At 43.1% G+C, this 23383-nt stretch overlaps 1 protein-coding gene across 5 annotated transcripts in view; it reads left to right on the forward strand.

The window, feature by feature from the left end:
- Window positions 1-1130: 1130 nt before the first annotated feature.
- The window catches only part of CCNT2 (cyclin T2), a 36492-nt gene continuing 14239 nt past the window's right edge, over window positions 1131-23383 (forward strand). The window contains exons 1-10 of one of the 5 annotated variants that reach the window (XM_069982638.1): window positions 1131-1385; window positions 8443-8524; window positions 10156-10284; window positions 10781-10841; window positions 11804-11866; window positions 11986-12031; window positions 14500-14663; window positions 15760-15830; window positions 16633-17767; window positions 17860-18017. In XM_069982638.1, coding sequence (XP_069838739.1) covers window positions 1228-1385; window positions 8443-8524; window positions 10156-10284; window positions 10781-10841; window positions 11804-11866; window positions 11986-12031; window positions 14500-14663; window positions 15760-15830; window positions 16633-17767; window positions 17860-17927 — 1977 coding nt within the window. In that variant the 5' untranslated portion in view covers window positions 1131-1227 and the 3' untranslated portion in view covers window positions 17928-18017. Of the gene's footprint in view, window positions 1386-1598; window positions 1666-8442; window positions 8525-10155; window positions 10285-10780; window positions 10842-11803; window positions 11867-11985; window positions 12032-14499; window positions 14664-15759; window positions 15831-16632; window positions 19657-23383 lie in introns of those variants that run through there. The other 4 variants (XM_069982635.1, XM_069982633.1, XM_069982634.1 and 1 more) reach the window with 4 other exon arrangements.

Genomic DNA, 23383 nt, shown 5'->3' on the forward strand with positions numbered 1-23383 from the left:
TCACGGAACGCCCGGTGTCAGATAAGATATAGCCGGACGGTACTGCAGAACTTTAGCGCTGTTGAGGTCTGATGCAGGCGCATCCATGCGCGCCCGCATCCGAACTCCTCACTGCACACTATGGAGCATACGGCCGCCGAATGGCTGAGCTGCCTGGAGACGTCATGTGTCGTGTGGTAGCTGAGACCAGGAAGCTGCCGCGGGACGGGGGCGCCGTGATCCGAGACCCGGAACTGAAGCCGAGGAGGTAAGTAAGCAGCCCCTCCCCAGCCGTATCTGAAAAATACGGCCGGGCTGGTGTACCCCTTTAATTGTTCGTCATAGCAGTCGTTTGAGATCGTTTATCGACGAAAAATCGTCCCGTGTAACACCGCCCTTATACTATGGGGAGAGCTCTGGGGCTGAAGCCTTACGCTATTAATGACCGACATCACTGTCTGTCACTAACTTCTCATAGACCAGTATCCATAGCGACTGTAGCGTTATAGAGGGTCGGTGACAGGAATGGCGCAGGTCATGTGACGGCGGCCAGAGGGCGTTTTACTAATCTATCCTATCAATACCATGCACCAGCACCGATCAGTAATCACCGATCTAATAATTGCCTAGAAATATCAAAAAGCATTAATAAAAATTGTGAAAAATTAAAAAAAAAGTGACAAACAAAAAACAAAAATCACTAAATAATGATCTGTATGCTATTTAGTCTAATGGGGCGCTTACACAGACAGATTTATCTGACAGATTATGGAAGCCAAAGCCAGGAATAGATTTGAAAAGAGGAGAAATCTCAGTCTTTCCTTTATGACCTGTTCTCTGTCTATAGTCTGTTCCTGGCTTTGGCTTCAAAGATCTGTCAGATAAATCTCTTTGTATGAGTGTGAAGCCAGTCACTATAAGGGCATGCAAGGACACGGCTGCGGCCCCCGCCTGTAATGCGATCAGAGCCGCAGACAATGGAGCCCGGATAGGATTACAGGCCGCAGCCGGCCCGGCACACGGAAGCGCTTTCTTATGTAGATGAGAGCACGTGACCCTCTCAGTGGGCGTGGCTACCCCCTGTTGCTAGGGGGTTGCTATGTATCCGGGCAGTCAGGCTGCGCGGCGCTTATACACACGCATACACTGAGGAGAAGACGTCCGGGTCACGTGAGGGGAAGCGCTTCCGGCTCAGGATCACGTCAGTTCCGGTGATTGTGACGCACTGGGGTCCGGCGGCAGACGGTGATGGCGGACTGCCGAGCGCCGAATTCTCGCTGGTTCTTCACCCGGGAACAGCTGGAGAACAGCCCGTCGAGGCGCTGCGGGGTGGAGGCCGACAAGGAGCTCTCGTACCGGCAGCAAGCCGCCAATCTCATCCAGGATATGGGTCAGCGGCTCAATGTGTATCCTTTTTGTCAGTCAGCTGGGGCCTAGTGCCGGCCGGGAAGCCTGCCATGCCGAGTGCTGAGGCGGTGGCTCTGAGGGAGGGACGGCTGGGGCCCGGATGGTCGCTCGGCTCGCGGACTCTGCGGCTCTTTGTCTCGGGCTCAGGCGGTTGGGAGCAGCTGAGTGTGCCGGCAAGTGCGGCCTCCGGGGAGCCGCCTCCATCCCCCGGGGCCGCCGCCGCCGACCACTCTGACGCAAACACACGAAATTATTACTGCAATTCACAGAGACATGGTCGCATCTCAGTCTATACAAATTCTCGTCAGGTCGTTTTACATTTTACCTCACAATTTTATATTTGTAGAGGACAAAGCTCTAAATAAAGCTTATTCAAAGGAAAAAAAAAAAAGCTTCAGCTTATGTGTAGAGAAGATTTTGAATGAGCTTTATTTAGTGTTTTGTCTTTGCTTTTTCCTTTATAGCAGGGATGGGAAACCTTCGGCCCTCCAGCTGTTGCAAAACTACAATTCCCATCATGCCTGGACAGCCAAAGCGAAGCTTTGGCTGTCCAGGCATGATGGGAATTGTAGTTTTGCAACAGCTGGAGGGCCGAAGGTTTCCCATCCCTGCTTTATAGTCTTGTCCCTCTGGTTTTTATCCCATTATTTTTAGTGAGACGTTTATTTTGTTTGGTAAGGACTATTTTTTTTAGTTTGTAATTTAGTGTTTTAGGCTGGGTTCACACTATCGCCAGGGCTCCATTGCAGTTCACACTATCCGCCAGTGCAGCCGGACGGTTCTTTCTTGAACGGACACTTACAAATCCTACCGGATCTTGAGGAATCCCATTGACTTTAGTGGGTCCGACTGGTTTCCAGCGCATTGCTCTGTGTCAGTCAGTGTTCTGTTGCTTTCTCTTTTTTTAGTGAGCTGTTTAGTTTGTTGGTGAGGACTATTTTGAAATTTATTTTTTTTAAGTTTGTCATTTAGTGTTTTAGGCTGGGTGGGGCCTTTGTCTTTTCGGCGCCGTAAAGTGCAGCCGGACGGTTCTTTCTTGAATGGACACTTACAAATCCTACCGGATCTTGAGGGATCCCATTGACTTTAGAGGGGTGCGATTGGTTTCCACTTGGTGTCCATTTATTTTACAGGGCTTAAACCAGAGATCGGAAACCTTCGTCCTTCCAGCTGTTGCAGAACTACTATTTTTAGCCTTCGGCTGTCCAGGTATGATGGGAATTGTAGTTTTGCAACAGCTGGAGGGCCAAAGGTTTCCTATCCCTGCTTTATAGTTTTGTCCCTCTGGTTTGTATCCCTTTAAGTGCTCAGTGCATTGCTCTGTGTCAGTCAGTGTTCTACTGCTCTCTATTTTTAGTGAGATGTTTATTTTGTTGGTGAGGACTATTTGTTTTTTAATTTTATTTTTTTAGTTTTTTAATTTAGTGTTTTAGGCTGGGTTCACAATATCGCCAGGGCTCCATTTGGGGCCTTTGTCTTTTCGGCGCCGTAAAGTGCAGGTAGTCGGTTCTTTCTTGAATGTACACTTACAAATCCTACCGGATCTTGAGAAATTCCATTGACTTTAGTGGGGTCCGACTGGTTTCCACTTGGTGTCCATTTATTCTGCAGGGCTTAAACCAGAGATTGGGAAACTTCGTCCTTCCAGCTGTTGCAGAACTACAGTTTTTAGCCTTAGGGCCCTATTACACGGAACGATTATCGTGAGCAAAATCGTTAAATCTTTAGAATTTAAACAATGATCCTTCTGTGTAATTGCAGGCAACGATTAAAAATCGTTCGTATGTCATTGATCGTTGATATAGATCTGAACCTAAAATTATTGTTAATCGTTCGCTGTAATTCCACATTCGTTCGCTCAAGTTCCGCATTTGTTCACTAATCGTTCAGTGTAATTGCACATTGTTCATTGTTTTTCTGGGATCAGAAGGAATAAACAATCATGGTAACGATCGCAATAACAATCATAGTAACGATCGTAACTAACGATTATCGTTCTGTGTAATATGGTGAACGATTTCAGGTTAACGATAAACAATCTTGTTTGCGATCGTTTATTGTTAATCGTTAAAAATCACTCAGTGTAATAGGACCCTTAGGCTGTCCAGGCATGATGGGAGTTGTAGTTTTGCAACAGCTGGAGGGCTGAAGGTTCCCCATTTCTGGATTAAAAAATAGTTGTTGGGCGTTTTTTTTGTTTTTTTTTATCACTTATCGTCTCAGATCTGGTATAATAGAAGGAACCTGTGACAGTGTGATCCCAGTCTTATTCAGTATTAGTGATTTTGTATCCACTTAGTGTTCTGTATTTGGTTTGTGTCCAGCACAGTTGTTTATTTGGTGTCTTGTATCTGTTTGGGTTGTATTCAGTAGAGATATATTTTTTATTGTTTCCATGTTTGTCAGCCTTTAAAGTCTAATTGGTTTGATATGATGTAATAATCCCATATGATGTGGGAACCCCAATCCCATAATTGGGGGCACTGCTGGATCACCTCCCCCCACACACTTGAAAACATCTGCTATGGTGACTCTTTGTATTGTATGAAGAGTTGGCTGAGCATTGAGTCATCCTAGCAGTAATTCAGCCTCAGCGGATATAGATGGTAGGATAGTGGCCTGATCCCCAGTATTTCATCTTGCACTGTTCTCCAATCTGTGGCCATTTATCTGTTGCAAAAGGACAACTCCCAACATGACCTGGCAGGCTTCATGTGATACAGAATACTAGTCTCTCAGCAGGGCATGATGGGAGTTGTAGTTTATAGCAGCAGGTTGGAGAATACTGATTTGAAGCAATGGTTTCCAACCCACTGCTTTTCAATAGGATTTTCACTGTATGATGTTTATGGTATGGCAGCTATAGGCTATGACTCTGGTTTTGGAAGAAAGGGTGTGTGTTTTCGAGTCTGAGTATCCTCTTGTAGTAAAGGCCCTAATACACAGAATCAGGCAGATCGCTCCCCATGTAATAGAGACAGCGATCAGTCGGCGAGCGAGCAAACGTTTCCTCAGTGGCTGACCATTGTCTTTCTACGTTGCATATTACAGCGCCTGCTTTCTCTTTTCCATGGGCTTTATCTCATTTTGTGTCTCTGCCCTTGCAAGTGATTATCAGACTTAGCCCATGGATGAGAGAGGAGCAGTGTTTTTGGAAAGAGGCCCAGTCTCCTTTTAGGACAGGGATGGGAACCTGCGGCCCTCCAACCTCTAGCTTTGGCTGTGCAGGCATGATGGGAGTTGTAGTTTTGAAACAGCTGGAGGGTCGCAGGTTCTCCACCCTTATTTTAAGATGTTGCAGATGCATCAAACTTGTAATTTATTTTACCAATGCTTTTTAAATGTCTCCTAGCTGTCTAGTACTGAATGTGTATTGGAGTTTCTGGCCTGTATGTTTTATTTCCCAGGGTTATATAGGTTTTATGGCATAATTTATTGTTCCCTGTTATCAGCTTTTTTCTAAGAGAAATAGTTTGCCCCTCTTATTCAGCTGTAGAAGGGACATCTTTTTTTTTTTCTCTCCCTAAGGTTAAAGGAATTATCCCAGGATTAACACTTAGTCACAGGATAGGTGCTTAGGTGCTAATTACCTGATCGCTGGGGGTCTGAATGATGGGAAGACCAACCAGTCGTGTGCATGAGGGCTTCTTATACTCCAAGTGAATGGAGGGGTGGTTGGGCATGCACATCTGCTCTATTCACTCAATGTGGGACTAATAGAGTTGGCGCAGGACCATTTGGCTTTCTTCAGCAGTCCTATAGCAAATGAATAGAGGGACAACACACATGCTCATCCACCATTGTACACTATACTTGGCTACCATCAAATGTCCCACAGAGAGTGAACGGAACAGAAGGGCTCATGTTTAGCCGTTTCTCTATTCCCTCAGATAACATATATCCTATCCCAGTGGCAGCTGTAACTCTTGAGATGACTCCTTTGCCTTCTTATAGTTGTGCTCTCTGATTTGTGGCTTAAAGGGGTTGTGTAAGTTTTTATGATCAGCTGGCCTTGTCTGCTCTGTAGACCTAGTTATGGTTTATATAAAATCCTTTAGTGCATGTAACCATTTCAGGCTATTCTAGATTCCTAGATGATCACTGACACAGGTCTTTTTTTACTGCTATGAAGCAGTCTGTGTATTAAACACCACCATATGCCTTAGACAGAAGTCAGAAGATCCCAGTTTGTGGGACTATGTGATATGTATGTGGGTGTCCCAGCTCCCCCCGATGCACTGTGCGAGGTGAAAAGGATGGAACATGTTGTTTTTCTGCTGCTATTCTCAGAGAGGTAAGCTGCTGTTAGAGCTTTCTGACAGTGTCTTGTCTCTGTTTTCCCTATTCAGAACATATGGATGTTTTTCTGGACAAGGGTGCTCATGTGATTGAGAGATTAGGAAAGGTAGCGGTCAGCCAAACAAGCATTCATCTGACAGCTTTCACGTGTATATGGCAAAGGAAGGAACACAACCTCAACTTTTTTGGCATGTTCTGTACATAGTTCCATCAGTGTCTTTGGTGGGGATACCTCTAAGGGGCCTATTCCACGGGAGAGATAATTGGCTGAATCGGCTCCATTCGGCCGATTGTCGCTCAGTGGAATAGAGAGAACAATCAGCCGATGATCGTGTCATTGGCTAATCGTTCATTTAGGTTTAAACCTAAAATCATTGTTCGCCACCAACGCATCGCTATGGTGGAATAGCGGTGCGAGAGGAGACCGACAATTCAAGCAGCATCATACATTACCTGCAGGGCTTCTCCTGTGCTCAGTCTTCCTCCCCGGAGCGGCCTGACTGAGCTTTCAGACGCTCAGCCAATCACTGGCCGGGAATGCCGCAGCCAGTGATTGGCTGAGCGGTCTGACAGCTAAGACAGGCCGCTCCGTAGCTGCTGATGCTGCGAGCGGGACCCGGGGAGGAAGACTGAGAACAGGAGAAGCCCTGCAGGTAATGTATTCCTGCAAGAACATCGGTAACTATGTCCCTGCAGCCCTCGCTTAACGATCATCGGGGCCGTGGAATAGGCCCAGTAAACGAGCACCAATCTAGCAGATCGGCGCTCGTTTACATCGTTGCTCGGCCCGTGGAATAGGGCCCTAAGTTTTATTGTGGACATAGTACAGTCTGACAATGGTCTTTAAAAGGTTTTCCCACACACATCCAAGAGATAAGTGTCTGGTTGGTTAAGGTCCATCGATCATAAGAGGAGGGGTACCATCGGGGTTCCTTTTTGAATGTATCAGACATGTATACTTAGGCTGTGTTCACACAACGTAATTATTCAATTAATAACAACTGTTACAGATTGGAACACTAGGCATTATTAATTAAATAAATACATTGCATTTACTTCTGTGGAATCCCAGCCGGAGTGTATACCATCTGTATACACTCCGGCCGGGATTCCTTGCGGCCACATCGAAAACTGTCTTGTCAGTTTTGTGTGGACGCTATTCATTGAACTGTCAATGCAGGCAATGTTAAGTGCAGCTCCGGCCTCACTTTACATTGTCGGCTATGGTGATTTAGAATGTGGGCACACCCAATGCGCCAGCATTCCAAATCAAAAGAAGTTAGGTTAATCCGGCAGTACCTGCAGTACCGCGGCCAGGATGACCGTCACTGACAGCAGCCGGCTCACAGAATGGCCGCTGTCTTATATAGTGGGAACCCGGCCTTATGATGTATTTAGTTCTATGGGCCTGATAAAGAGAACCGAGCACAGCACTCATGTCTTACGGCTCATGTTTCAAACTCACTGCCCTCCAGCTGTTACAGAACTGCAGTTCCCAAAGCTTTGGTTGTCCAGGCATGATGGGAAATGTAGTTTTGTGACCGCTGGAGGGTGCCAGTTTGACACCCCTGTTATTGTTATATTGTTTAAATATAAATAATAGTTTCTTGTGAATGCAGCAACAATAAAAAAAAAAATCGTTCATCGTTCGTTTGGTGCTGTCACCAAAACCAGTTAAGTGCTAATAGTTCACGATAATTCTACATTTGTTCACTAATCGTTGAGTGTAATTCCACATTGTGCCTTCATTTTCTGGGGTCAGATGGAGTAAACGACTGTAACAAACAACCATTGTTCTGTATAATATGGTGAACGATTTCAGGTTAACGATACCTGATCTAATTTGCAATTGTTAATCATTAAAAAATTGCTTCGTCTAATAGGACTCTTAGGGCCCTGTTATGGTGCATTTACACAGACAGATTTATCTGACAGATCTTTGAAGCCAAAGCCAGGAACAGACTATAAAAAGGGATCAGGTCATAAAGCAAACCAGAGATTTCTCCTCTTTTCAAATCCATTCCTGGCTTTGGCTTCCAAAATCTGTCAGATAAATCTTTCTGTGTAAACGCACCTTTACACGGGACAATTATCGTGCAAAAAAATCGTTATATCGTTCGAATTTAAACAATAATCGTTCTGTGATATTGCAGGCAATGATCGAAAAATCGTTCGTCATTGATTTAGATCTGAACCTAAAATCATCGTTAATCGTTCGCTGTAATTCCACGTTCGTTCGCTCAAGTTCCGTATTTGTTCACTAATCGTTCAGTGTAATTGCGCATTGTTCCTTGTTTTGCTGGGATCAGACGGAATAAACAATCATAGTAATTATCGCAGAAACTATCATAACTAACGACTATCGTTCTGTGTAATATGTTGAACGATTTCAGGTTAACGATAAACAGTCTTGTTTACAATCGTTTATAGTTAGTTGTTAATGGTTAAAAATCGCTCAGTGTAATAGGATTCTCACTCCAGTGTCTGGGTGACTGTGTGTTAATCTTTTCAAATTTAATTGCTTTTGGTTTAACTCTTTTCACACCACTGCCTTCTCCTATCTATTTGATGTCCTGTCCTTCCTTCATCCTATACCTACACATCTACATAACTAAACGGAGCGATTAATAGCGTTTGGTTGTCTTGAGGCCGTCTTCACAGGTTCCTCTTCAGACTATGCGCACCAGAGATGTGATTCTTTTGTTATTCACTTTTGCTTCCAATCCAGCTGCTAATTTCCTTAACCAGATTGTACAGATCCCAGCTAACCATCAACACTGCCATTGTTTACATGCACCGATTCTATATGCATCATTCTTTTACCAAATACCACAGAAATGTAAGTACCCTTTGTATCTTTTGTCTTCATGAAAATGTCTCTCGCTTTGGTTTTAGATTGTGAGTGGTTGAAAAGGGATTTTCCAGGAAAACCAGCTTGGCATGTGATAGACTTATGATTAGTACATTTTTCACATCTTAAAATGTGTTTCCACATAGTAGTTTTATCGCAGCTAAAGAAGCACATGTTGGGGGACATTGCTATGTGTATGGGCATCACACAGACGCTTAAACACAGGCAGACAGCAAGCACCGATCTCACTATGAAGCTCAATTGTTTCAAGCAATCTTGTTAACCAGGATTATAAATTATACAGCTACTTTCTTTTAAAAACAGCACCACGGTTGTCCTCAGGTTGTATGTGGTATTACAATTCAGCCATTCATGTCAATGGAACTAAGCTACAATACCACACACAAGCTGAGGACAACATTAGTACCCCTTTTTGGAAGTAGCCTTATTCTTTGGGTCAGTACAATTACATTGATTTTATTCTATAAGCTGATCCTCCCCCCTTATTTGCTGTGTTTAAAGTCCCTTAGTCTCTCTATGGCTTTAAAGATTTACAGAGGCCACAAATGTTTTTGAAGCAGTGTGTGAACAGTGGACTGACTCCCAGCATGACCCTCATCTTTTGTTGGCTTATATAGACAAGTTGTGTACAGTGCCCATTTGGCCCTGTCTCCTCTTTCACAAACTACGACCTTCTACCTGCAAAGAGTAGTCACCATTATCAGCTTGCAGGGGCTGTACAAAAGGGGTTTCCTGCTGAGAGCTACACAGACTGACCATAAACCTCCCAATAAGAATTGTCCTTCAAATAAGAACATTGCAGTAATAGCTTGGTTAATGTGTATAGTCTGCATTGCTGCATAATGCTCTGTGTGATCGGACGATGTGACTTCTGCACAGAATCCTCAAGATCATTTTATGTTCAGAAGATTTTGTGCATGAGACCCCTGATGTTGCCCATAACAGCCAATCATATTGCCGCTTCCATTTGTAAACCTGCTGAAAACAGGAAATCTGATCAATACACCAGGACCCTGCTTGCCGGCTCTCCTGCCTAAGCATTAAGACTTGACAGCAGGAGGCGCTGCAGAGAGGTAGGGCAGGCCAGCTGCTAAGGTAAATGTCAAAGGTTGAAGCAAATCCACCTGTATACGTCCGGCTTCAGCGTCTGATGCTTACTGCAGTGTCTGGCCTGTACCACCACCTTTGTAGCGTCTCCTGTCGTCAGTCTTAAACCTTAGGTGGGAGAGCTGCTGTGCTACGTAAGGGAGAGTCGGGTGACATACAGCAAAATATACACCAAAAAGCTGTAAGCTCTTATAGCTTATAATAATTATACAGTATAATAAATGTGATTATTCAGTAGGGAGTCTGTCAGACTCCCCAATGTGTTACACAGTCAGCTTCATTATATCAGCCCTGTTAATATGATAGCATGTATGGGAAAGTTTAACCTATATTGTAATTATGCACAGGATCTATGGGATATATGTTTGAGCGCCATCTAGTGTCCTGATCTCCTATGCTGGGTATAGAGCACAACTTGATTTTGTGGGACAGTAATTTAGTAATATTAGTTTAGATATGGTATATAGAATGATTTTTCTCCTCCTTCTCAGATAATGTCTCCTACTGCATTGTTCCTGGCTGCTAAAGTGGAGGAACAGCCACGTAAACTTGAACATGTCATTAAAGTCTGTCATGCTTGTCTTAATCCAGTTGATCCACAACTGGATACAAAGAGCGACGTAAGTGGGGATCCTTTATAACTTCTCTTTCCCATTACTATCCTTTGTGGTTTTTGCTTTCTGGCAGTGCAGCAGTGATAACTTGTGATCTAAATCAGTCTCTTTGGCTTTAATCACAGCGGCATCATAATTTGGTGGTCGACTTTTGTCCACATAAAGGTGTTGTCCAGAGAAATACTATTACATTTAGAAATGCTCAGAGCGGTAGTAACACATTAAAAAAAATAAAAATGTTCTCTGGTTCTTCTGTGTTGACAATGGCGTTCCCACAGCTCAGAGCTTCCATTTCTCTCTCCCAACACATAGGAAATGGCCAATAAATATAATGTGTTGGTTTCTTGGTTCTTCTCCTGCCCTGGGCTCAGAAGTTATTGTACACATGCATCCAGAGTTTTGCACATTTTATTATTGCATTTCCTTACTGTTCTGTATGGGAATATTTGTTCTTCTTGTTTTTTGCTTCATTACCAATTTCCTGTTTTGTTCCTTTTCCTAGGCTTACCTACAGCAAGCTCAAGAGCTGGTTTTACTTGAAACTGTTCTGCTCCAGACCTTGGGTATTTATAAACTCCCTGTGTTCTTGAATAAGATTTCAGAGACTTAGGGTCCTATTCCACAGTAACGATCATCGGCCCCATTTGGCCCGATTCGGCCGATAATCGTTCGGTAAAATAGAGAGAACGATCAGCCGATGATAGTGTCATCGGCTGATCGTTCATTTAGGGCCAGACCTAAAATCGTTGTTCCCCCACCCCGCATCGCTACGGTTAAATAGCGGTGCGTGGCGGGCGACCGACGATTTGACAGGCTGCAGCAGCAGCATAAATTACCTGTCAGGTCTCCGCGCTGTCTTCATCCCCGGGTCCCGCGCGCTCTATCTTCAGAATGTCCGGTCAGCTGACGGAGCGCTCAGCCAATCACAGGCCCGGACCGCCGCGGCCTGTGATTGGCTAAGTTTGGCCGGTCAACTGACCGGCCGTTCTGAAGATAGAGCGCGCGGGACTCGGGGATGAAGACAGCGCGGAGAAGACCTGACAGGTAATGTATGCTGCTGCAAGGACATCGGTAACGATGTCCTTGCAGCCCTCGCTCAACGATCATCGGGCCGTGGAATAGGCCCAGTAAACGAGCGGCGATCTAGCAGATCGCCGCTTGTTTACATCGTTGATGGGCCCTCCTCGGCCCGTGAAATAGGACCCTTAGCCTATGTTCACATGGTGTATTTTGAAGCATAAACGCTTGTATTATGCTTTGGAATACTGTTATGTCTGTAAAGCATTTCCCTTTGAATTACATTGAATTCAGTTAGGAAACAGGCAGAAAAGGAAGCAATGTGTTACTGCATTTACATGTATTCTGGGGGAAATTTAGTGGTTTTGGTGTAAAATTGTCAGAAATTTTTGAGCTATTTTTCTTAGTGCATAGAAATGTATGACTTTTTTTTTTTTTTTTTTAATACTTTTAGTTTTCGTTTAATAGTATTGACAGGTCCCCTTGACAAGTCTACCTTGTCTTTCAGGCTTCGAGATCACGATAGAGCATCCCCATACCGATGTGGTGAAATGTACCCAGTTAGTGAGAGGTTTGTATAACCATGTTTATTCCTGTATTGGGCGATGCTGAGATCATCCCGGATACAGTATTTTTTTATGGTAATTTGGCACTTCTGATATGTAATGCCTGTTTTCTTTTCTTTTGCAGCAAGCAAGGATTTGGCACAGACATCCTATTTCATGGCTACCAACAGGTGGTTATCCGAACCTTTGTTGCACTGTCATAGCACACTATACCTTTCTTTACTGCAGGGTCCCCTTCCTGTGTCTTACTAGCCTATGTGCACGGGGGGGTCTGGGCTGCCTCCATGGCCTGGTCTCTTCCCTGTGTCTTAACGCTCTGTACTGTGTTCGGGCCTTTGACACACAGGGGAGGATTGCACAACAAGAAAATGTAGTGTTGCTTTCTGATCAGTTTCTTGATTCTGAGTGCATTTACTAAACTGGTAGCCCCGAATAGCATCTAAAGAACTAAACTTACCCTAGAGCATCTTGGTAAGTATAATGATATTCAAATTTACCACATCACTATCGATACAATTCTCTAAATTTATACAATAATACTTTCTCAAGATGCATTATTTTTACTTTATAATACGCCTTGCAATTCTTTTTCAAACCAACTATACTGCAAAGATGAAACCCTAGAAATAATACCTTCATCTTTTACATATTTCATATTGTGCATGTTAGACAAGAGACTCAGAATCCTGATTCAGAGAAAAAGAATGCTCTACAGTATAAAAGACACAGTATGTTCTCCTCGAGTTTAATATTAATAACTCTTCTTTGTTTTTCCAGGAGGCTGGCTATATGTTAAACAGTGGCCATTTTTTTATTTTTCATTTTTTCTTTAGCACTGGCTGATTCGTATTCTCATTGGATGGCGTCGCCATTTTGTTCTAAGCTCCCAGAGGACAGTCATCTCCCCCGGTGCTCCTGCACGATGGGCACTAGAGCATATCATCCCGGCCTGTGCCCATCCTGCAGCAGCTTGTCGGGGGGTGCACAAGGGCACATAGTTTTTGGCCCAGAACAATTGACATTTTGCCTTTTAAAGCTCAACATCTATTTCTGCTTTCTGTTCTCTTGGGGGTTTTACTTGTATAGTTTACAATATCGTATGTGGATGTGTCCTGAAATATGTTGACCGATATTGGGTTTAGTTGGTTTGAAATGGTTTAATGTGCTTTTTATTGGCTTGTGATCTTTGATTACTTTGCAGGTGACTTGGACATATTCATTAGAAAAAGGAAGCGTTTGTCATGGCATATCTGTATTTTTAGGCCATTTTAAAAGGGTTTTATTTTGAAGACAACCCCTATAATGTTAGAGACATACAGTTTTAGTATTTGAGTCTGCCAGAGTGGGTCAATTCTTATCCACTCTGGCTCACAGTTGTCCCCCAGCCTTTGCAAAACTGCCATTCACATTATGCTTGGACAGCCAAATCTGTGGCTTTTACTGCCCAGACATGATGGGACTTGTAGTTTCAAAACAGCCTGAGGCACCGCAGATTCCCCTTCCCTGGTATGGATTAGTTTAGACAGGACTTGTCTTGATTTACATCAGAGATGGGGAAACTGAACCTTCAGCCCTACAGGTGTTGCAAAACTACAATCCCCATCATGCCTGTCCCCTTTCCCCTTAGTGAATTATATGACAATGGAGCATACTAAATAGACTGCTGCAAGTATAGAGACAAGTGCTGCGCTCTGATATCTGGCAGCCCCATAGCAGCGGTCAGGCACGCGTGCTGCTTCTTCCTTTTCTCCCTGATTACCATGATCAGTAGGGGTCCCAAAGTCTGATCCCCACCAAACAGATTCTCAACTTATGAAGATCGATTTATCAGAAATGCCAGACCTGTAAAACAGGCTACATCATGTGACCTCCAGAAAGTATAGGATGCCTATAGTATAATGGAGACTGTTTCCTAAATGACGCCTTAGTATCTGTGATATTACGTATCATTGCTGTCTTTGTGATTCACAGGGCCTGGAGGCTTCTCGACGCTTTCTACAAGCTCACCTATTTCTCACCGAATTTCTTTGTGTTTTTTTTTGTTTTTGTTTTTTTTATCTTTTAATGTAGATTTACATGGTTTGCTTTGTGCTTTAAGGGGACACTATCATCATCCATAGACGTTAGCACCAAAGTAACTGGTTTAATCCACATCTTTTCAAGTTACGCTTGATTGCTGGTGATTATAGTAGATTTATGACTAAACATGTTTTGGTATGAGTTTTTAAAGGCCGCCTTTTCTAATTCTGATTTTTTTGGCTAAGGCTGAGGTAGCGGGGGGGGGGGGGGTAGGCTGTGGATAGCTACGAATGTCCTCTGTGCCAGTGTTGGTGCATTCCCCCTTATTTTTTTTCGTGTATGTATGCCATTGTATCTTACTACTGTTAGATACATGTTTGGCATTGATTTCTGGATGACGTGACATAGTGACATAGCAATGGGACCTCATTGCTCCTAATCTCATCTGCTGCATCCGAAGATTTATATAAAATGGTTATGATAGTGTCCCCTTAAAGTCTTTTTTATTCTTTTATGATTTTTTGTGTGTTGGTTTCTAGGGGGATGCCTTTAACTAATGTTTTCTTTCCTTTTTTCTTTCTTTTTTCTCTTCCCCTTCTCCCCCTTTTGTCACTTGCAGCCTTCACCTCACAACATTCTGCCTTCAGTACAGGCCCACGGTTATCGCCTGTGTTTGCATCCACCTGGCCTGCAAATGGTCTAACTGGGAGATACCTGTATCTACAGACGGCAAGCATTGGTGGGAATATGTGGACCAGACGGTGACACTGGAATTGCTGGATGGTAAGAGTGTAATCCTTCCTCATAAAGAATTCTTAGCATGTAAAGGTTACTAGTATTGCTATGTGATGATGTTTGGAGTAGAGATGAGTGTGACTTCAGCATGATAGAGTCCGATCATTCTCCTTTTGATTACCGGGGACTGTAGAAGTTGAATGCAGCCCTTTGGAGTCCATAGATACAGCCATAGGCCATAGGCTGTATCCATGTTTTCCCAGGCTCCCTAGAGCTGCAGATGCTGAGCGATTCAACTCAAGATTGCTCGAGTCACACTAATCTCTATCAGTGTTTGCAGACAGGTACCCCTACCTCTCTCTCCTGACATGCCCGATTGTAGAAGCTACTTGGTTTTTCTTGAAGTTAATGGAGCAGAGTTTAGAACCATACACGAACTGGTGCCTGGTGGCGCTATGCGTGTTGAGTGTTTTTTCTTTTCTTTTTTTAAGAAAGTAGCTGGCACTTTTCTTATTCTGGATCCCCCTTATAATTACTAGGTGTTACACCCCTTTCACATAGGGAATGGTATGTCCTTTACACTAAGGGTCCTATTACATGGGCCGATGAAGGCCCAATCAATACTATAAGCGAGCGCAGATCTGTTAGATCTATAACACGGCCCTACAATCATTTAGTTAGGGCTGCACAGATATAGCGTATAGCGATATCCGTGCAGCCCTTGCCCAAACAGTTAATACATTACCTGTCCACTTTTCTGGTCTTCTCCTGCACTCTGCGTCTTGACACCGCATTCTGTGGCCGATCGTTTCATCGGCTAATTGTTTCTATTACACGGATCGATAATCTGCCTCATTCAGCTGATTATCACTCTTTCTAATAGGGCCCTAACTCTCCCCAGTCAGTATTGGGGAGGCACACAATATTAACAGGAAGGAAAGAGAATTTGTCATTCATGCATTTCTACTAGAAATAACAGGGTTGGCACACAATGCAGAGTTGTTAGAAAGGACTTACTGTATGTTTTTATGTATGCGGGATACATATTGTATTATAGACTTACCAGGAGAGATTGCAGGTTCTCTTTAACATGTAACTGGCAGACTGTAGCAGCACATTTCATAAAAGTGTTTACTCTTTACAGAACTGACACATGAATTTCTGCAAATTCTTGAGAAGACACCTAGTCGATTGAAGAAGATCCGAAACTGGAGGGTAAAGATGTTAAATAACGCTGCTGAGAAATGTCTCTGCTGCGGGAATAGTTGTTCCTTCACTTGCGTTATACTACTTGCCTTTTTTAAAGAGATTTTCTGGAATGTTGCTATTGGTGACCTATCTTAAGGATAGGCCAACAATATCAGATTTGTGGTGTCTGACTTCGGTCACCTACACTGATCCACTGTTTGGAGGAGCTGAGATGATCTAGCGAGTAGTGTTATCTTTGTTTACCAGTTTGATTTGTTTTGTGGTGGCTACTCCTGGCTTTTCAGCTTATTGCTGCTCTACTGAGCTTCAGTACCAGGCATGGTGCAGTCACTACAAAATTGTGCCTGGAAAGCAAATCCCCTAGCCCCCTTCACTCTAATCTCACGCTAATCTGTCGGAATATTGGAGGTTGGACCCCACTAGTTAATGCCATAAATTTCTTTATGATAGTCTAGCGAAGGGTAACTATAATTTCAACGCTGCAGTAGGATCCTATCTTCAAACTTTAAAGTCCCTTAGACTTGCGTTGCTATACACGTCTATAGGACTTCCGGCATCTACATATACCAACCACTTCAGAGACAGAAGGAGTTGCCAGAGTTTGAAGTTTGGATCCTGCCTTGGTGCCTATATGATGGTTAGTCTTTAAAACGGATAGGTTCACTAGCACAACCCTGTTTCAGATGGTGATATATTTGTGAAATTGTTCGTTTTAATATGGTAAAATGATGTAGGTGCATGTTACACATCCGTCGAGCTACCAATTTATTATATTCAATGGTATTTTTTGTATTTTATTTTTATTCAGGCCACTCAGGCGGCTGCAAGAAAACCCAAGTCTGATGGCCAGCTGGACAGTGCTCTTCTCAATTCTTCACTTGCCCCGAACTCTCTTTTGGTGGACCCTGTAGCTGGTATTGCTGCAAGTGCCAGTTTTCCAAAGGCATCAACGACTGCATTTTCTGCACCGGTAGCTCTGAACTCAGGAAGCATGCCAATTCAGGCATCACATAGTGCAGAGGAGCTGGCCATATTGGCAATGCCTGGTACATCCTATACAATGGCATCACATCACGAATGGCCTCAACATCCGGATCAACCTAGGACAGACCAAGTGTACGGCCAGAAAACAGAGAGTTCCCTCCCATCTGCCCAGTATAATATGTCTGCTGTGCAACTTCACCCGGGCTTACATCATCGGTCCGAAAAGGGTTCTGAGCATTCACTTAAGCCAGAGCATGCTCATAAGTCATCTAGCAGCAAACACCATGGACATATTTATGCTCCTGCTGCAGTGACAATGTCTCATAAAATGTCTTTAGACAAGTATCGGGAAAAACGCAAACTTGAAACTGTTGATCTAGATGTTCGGGATCAGATTCCAGCAGTCCACGCGGACCAACAGCAGCATAAAAAGCATGGCCAAGGCTCCGGCTCTGTGACGTCGCCTATCAAAATGAAAATTCCACTTTCTAGTAGTGAAAAGACAGACAAACATTCTTCCGAGAAAAAAGATAAGAGCGGTTCCCTGAAGTTGCGGATACCCATCCCTCCCACGGAGAGAGCCTCCAGCAAAGATGACTTGAAAATGAAAATAAAGGTTTCTTCCGCGGACAGACATAGCTCATCCGACGAGGGCAGCGGAAAGAGTAAGCACTCTAGTCCGCACATGAGCAAAGAACACAAGGACAAGCACAATTCTTCCAACAGACACCACAGTAGCAGCCACAAGCATTCACTTTCACACTACAGCAGTGCGAGCAGCAACAACAACAGCAATAAGCTTTGCATGGACGGACTGCCTACAACTGTTTTACGGAGTCCCGTTGGTGTGCCCAACGAGGGTGGTACCTCGAGCTCCAGCTCTTCAAGAAAGAGGCCGCATTCCAATGACGCCTCTTACAACCACCACTCCAAAATGAGCAAAAGTTCCAAAAGTTCAGGTACTAGTTCTTCCTCTGTTAAGCAGTATATATCCTCTCACAACAATGTTCTTAACCATCCCTTACTCCCTCCTCCCCCTGTCACATACCAGGTGGGCTACGGGCATCTCAGCACCCTCGTGAAACTGGACAAGAAGCCAGTGGAGAGCAACGGCCCTGATACCAGTCACGAGTACGGTGCAAACAGCCAGCATATGGACTACAAAGATACTTTTGACATGCTTGATTCGCTGTTAAGTGCCCAAGGAATGAACATGTGATTAGCGCTCTTAATTTTATGCCCCCCCCCTTATCCCGCCCTCTTTTAATGTGTGTATATATATTATATATATTTTTTTTTAATTTAAAACAAAAAAAAGTTAGTATGGAAAAACTTCCTTATCTAACCATGGTAACGCCCGTTGCCACAGTTTCAATACATTTATAAGTGCTGCTTTTATCCCTCGCTCTGAAAAAGAAGAGGTCTAGTGAAATGTCTATCTCCACATATGATAGTGTTATGAAAAAAATACTGTAATCGCATGGAAGGTGCAAAATCTCAGTATTTCTACAATTCTATGAACATAAGAACGGATGTTTGCTTCTAAACTATTAGATTGCTTCAAGCCTTGTCTGACTGCCTTGGAAGAGGCCCAGCCACAGGTTGTTTGACGCTTTTAGGTTTCCTGGACGAGTGTAAATCTTATTTTAATTTTTTTTATTTTTCTTTTAATTTTTTTTGTATATTTAAGCTGTATGTATGATATGCATGTCTCATAGATAAAAGGGATGAAAACGGATTATACAGACAACTGTTTACATGAAGGTGGAGAAGAAAATGTACATACATTTTTGTATGTTTAGATATAACCATACAATACTCAGGTTTGGAGCTGCTTGTAAGAATAACAATATACAGATTAACTTTATTTTATCTTCGGCAAAGTCCGTCGACCTACTAAACGAAACAAAAGATGGCTTTGTCGACCGTCTCTTAAAAATCCTTTCTGTGCTACAGCGGTCTGCACGTAGTATGCTGGGCTTTTGTCGCACTAGAACGGTGAAAAACTGTAGGCCTTAAATGGGGATCAGCTGAAAAACCACTAAAAAAAAATAGAGGACCATGAGGAAGGCGAGACCTGTACACATCACCAGAATGGCAATAGAGGGGAGTCTGTGTCTCAAGTTTAGTTCGGTGACCTGCCCTTTACCCCTCAAGCGTTTGGTCCTCAGGGTTACAAAGGAAATGTGGAAAAAAAAAATCTGATAAAAAAAAAACGAAAAAAAACAACAAAGTTTACATAATCTTTTGCTGTGAAGTGCATTTAAGTGTTCATTGGCTTGATGCAGTAATATAGACAGAAAGTTACTACTTGGTAGATTCATGTAATTTAAAACATTCAGAATTGTAAGGAAAAAAAAAACAAGTAGTGAACTATTAAGTTAGTTTGGTTTTGTTTGATGACACCAGGTTCTTTTACTTAGAAGGTCCCTGTTTCTATTAGTGTGTCAGAATGTACATGTCTATATGCCAATTTTTTTTTTTTTCTTTCCAAATAAATGCAGTCTTCACGCGAAGAGTACGATGGGCACCCAATGTTCTCTTTATTCCGACACTGTTCAGAAAACAAAAAATGTTTCCTTTGTTTTTTTTTTAAGTTAGGTTGTGAATCGGAGGGTTGATATTTTGCAATCCCCCCTCCGCTCCTCATCCTCTGTCTGCTTGTCTCATCATATCGCTTGTACATAGTACGTGCCGTCTTTCCTGTTTCACAACACAACTGTAGAATTTTTTTTTCCTATAAAAATCCTATTGCATCCTCGAGCATATTCACAGTAACAAGTCTATTTACTGTATATGTACTCAATGCTGACAGACCATAAAATAAAGGGTATATTTTTATTCATGACTTTGTATTTGGAAAATGCACTATTGTAAGTCACTTTGTGTGGGGGAGGGAGCGGGGTAGAATATTTGTCTTCTGTTTAATACTCTGGATATGGTGCTGGGCAGTTCTACATGTCTGCTACTTTGGGTTAGGCTCCTATCGTAATGCTGTATCTCATTCGTGCAGTTATATTGCCCAAATTAAGCTTGTAAAGATGACCGAACTTAGTTTATTTTTGCTAAACACATCGCTTGGCAATTGACTTTGGAGCCTGTTTAGGATTGATGTAGCCCTAGGCCTGCCTGGAAAACATGAATACCGCCTATGGCCCTAGGGCTGCATCCATTTTCTCTAGCCAACAGCAGTCAAATGCCAAGTGTTCTGCTTTTCGTGAAACCAAAATTGCTGTAATTTCGCCCATCTCTAAAGGCTTGGTGTTTTACTGTGACTTTTGGATTCTTGTGAATGGTGGTATAATGCAGCCTCCAATGTTTTCCCTACTGCAATATCAATGCTTTGTGCACTTCTTTCTGCATCCTCAATGCTTTCCCTATCCTCGCCAAAACCTTTTTGCCTTTTCTTCTATGTTTCCTTTTTGCATTCTCTTTTCCGAATGGAACCTTTAATGCTTTAAATGTTGCAACATCAGTGTGGTTTCCTTACTGCAACCTCAGTGATCCCCCTAAGCAATATTAATGCATTGCATAAACCATGCTTTACATACTGCAACCGCAATACCTTCCTTGCAGCATCTTCAGTTGTCTCCATACCACAACCTCAATGCTTTACGTACTGCAACCGCAATACCTTCCTTGCAGCATCTTCAGTTGTCTCCATACCACAACCTCAATGCTTTACATACTGCAACCGCAATACCTTCCTTGCAGCATCTTCAGTTGTCTCCATACCACAACCTCAATGCTTTACATACTGCAACCGCAATACCTTCCTTGCAACATCTTCAGTTCTTTCCTTACTGCAACCTCATTGCTTTTCATACTGTAACCTCAATGCCTTCCTTGCAACATCCTCAGTGCTTTTCATACTGCAGCCTCAGTACTTTCCTCCCTCAGCCTCAGTGCTTTCCTTACGCAACCTCAATGCTTTACGTCTTGCAACCTCATTGCTTTCCTGTGATGGGAAAATTTGGTGCTAAATTGCTGTGATCAGAAGAATTTCCCATGACTGAACTCTTGCCATATTCAGAGAATACTCCAACTCACCCGAGCGTCCGAGTCCCACTAAAATCCTGGCCTTCTACTGTCTGTGTGATAATACGGCCGGTTTATTACTGTTGTGATATTACACGAATAGCACGAATGGTCACAGGACCTGTTGCTGTGGTGAAGAAATGGTGACCTCTTCTCATTGATTCCTACATAACGAAATTGTTAGCTTGCCTAACCCTTCACCCACCTGTAATGGGAATGCCGCATTGTGGGACAAACCAGTATTCGAGGGATCACAGTCAGGGAAGATGGAAGCTTAATGCACAATGTGTGTTATGTCTCCAGCTGGCTCGTGTCCCTTGTAAGCCTCTGTCACAGTAGCCGCCATGCTGTTTTTCTAAGATTATTGGATTGACCCCTAAAGGCTGGTATCTCTATCTGGGATTCTATTTTTTTTATTCCATTCTTTGTGCTCTGTAGAACGCTCTTGGACTTTATCATTGTACTCGGACATTCACACGCTCCACTTTAATGCTGGACATTCACTTTTGTGATGGTTGAAAAGATGAGAATATTATAAATACATTGGCGTAAAACGTTTTTTCTTTCTTTCTTTTTTTTTTTTTTCCTTTAATGTCCATATGGTTTTTAGCCAGTATGCAATCACTCATTTCCCCCTTTGGCATTGTAGCTATGAACCAATGACTACTCTCGCCTTACAGTGTATTATTGATATTGTTAAGCCAGACTGACAAATAAATGAAAATGCAACATTGCGCGATAAACTCACCTGTATTGTGTTATGAAAGTTTTTTGGTTTTTTTTGTAACTTGCAAAAAGTAGTGTGTAAACAAGAAGGAAATGTTCTGCCTATGTTGGGATCCCTGCCGACACTTTCCTCTTGGTCGATGATTGAATAATCTGTATCCTTCTGGTTTTCTTTGCTTCTTCCATGCAAATTTTTGTAGACCTTTTGGATTAAAAAAACATGGCTGCTGTCTGTCACCATCAACTTGTTTTGTCTTGTCGGTTCCATAGTATCCAGGAAAGTCTGGTATTAGGCTCTGAGGACTCCTTGGGGTTGGATACAGTCCTAGGAGCCCTCAACTTTTTTGGGGCCGTCGGGGCACTATGGAAATGGTGCGAGTCTTTCCAGACAAAACTAATTGATGCCCGATTTCTGCTAAATTGTTGTAGATCTGTCTCCTAATTGTGAGTGGGAATTCATCTAGGTCCCATTCGTTTCAGTGGGGCTTAGGTGTAGTACCAGACATAACCTTTGGACTGGTGTAGCGCTGTTTTTGGAAAAAGTGCCAGGTTTGCTTTGCAAAGCTTCATTAAAGTGGTTGTCCTGCCAGCAACATATACTCCTAATATAGAGAGATACGTTTGATTTCTGGGGGTCTGTCCTCTAGGTATCTCAAGAATTGGTGGTTTCCAGGTCTGCCTGCCTTAGTGTAGTGGTGGTCATGTATGCGCTCTCCCATTTCTTTCACTGCCAGACCAGAATACAGCCCTCCGCTATCTTTAGCATTGAATTTGTTTGGATGACGCTCTATTCAGACAGAGACCGCTGGTTTTGATGTCCCCCCCCCCCCCCCCCCCCCCCCCCCATAATTATATTTCCAATTGGGGCAACCCTGTAAAAATTTCCAACAGTTTTGTGTATACAGCTCCTATGCAGATATATGTGCCTCTATGGAAACCAACAACAAACCATGTGTTATCTGACCCTGGTCATACCTCCTTCTGTCTGATCTTTTACTTTCAGTAGTTTAGGACGTACAAGATCAGACTACAACACAGGGTTTGTCGTTTGTTACCTTGGAGACACGTGGCTCTTTATAGGCCGTGTAGATACAGAGTGGTTGGAGACTTTAAATGGGCCATCCAGGATTAGATGAAGCACAGCTACTTTCTTGCAAAAACAGCTCCACCCCTGTCCTCAGGTTGTGTGTGGTATTACAATTCGGCTCCATTCACTTCAGTGGAACGGACCTGCAAAACCCCCCACACCCAAACTGAGGACAAGAGTGGGGCTGTTTCTGGATGACAGCGGCCATGTTTTTCTATTCCCTTTAATGAAGTCTAATTCCCAAGTTGTAATTTTTTACTATAGATGCTATGACGCTATAAAAATTATTTGCACAATTGTATATTTCCTTTACAGTGAACACGGCGCAGTTTTATTGCACGCTTTATATTCTTATAAAATATAAAACCTAGCAGTCCCATTGTAATTGGAATACAGCTCCTGCTTTTTATTTGCACCTCATACCCTATTGGGCTAAAGTTCAGCTTGTGCAATAGTACCTGATGCAGAGTAGAGAGTACAACGTGGAGGCCATTTTTGTCAGGTTCCATGTAAACGGACAGAGAAGGCATCACCACATATAGGGGGATAGCTCTGTAACATGTCAGTGGGGTAGTATCCGGTAGCCCATGAGGTGCTTACAGCTCCACGATACCATGTAGAAAGGTAACATTATATATGTATGTTGTGCTTTACTACTGTTGGCGTTTTTGTGCAGATCAGATGGATGTTGAGTTACCATATTTGATACTTTTGCGCACACTAT

This window comes from Dendropsophus ebraccatus, chromosome 9 (assembly GCF_027789765.1).
Source record: "Dendropsophus ebraccatus isolate aDenEbr1 chromosome 9, aDenEbr1.pat, whole genome shotgun sequence".
NCBI lineage: Eukaryota > Metazoa > Chordata > Amphibia > Anura > Hylidae > Dendropsophus > Dendropsophus ebraccatus.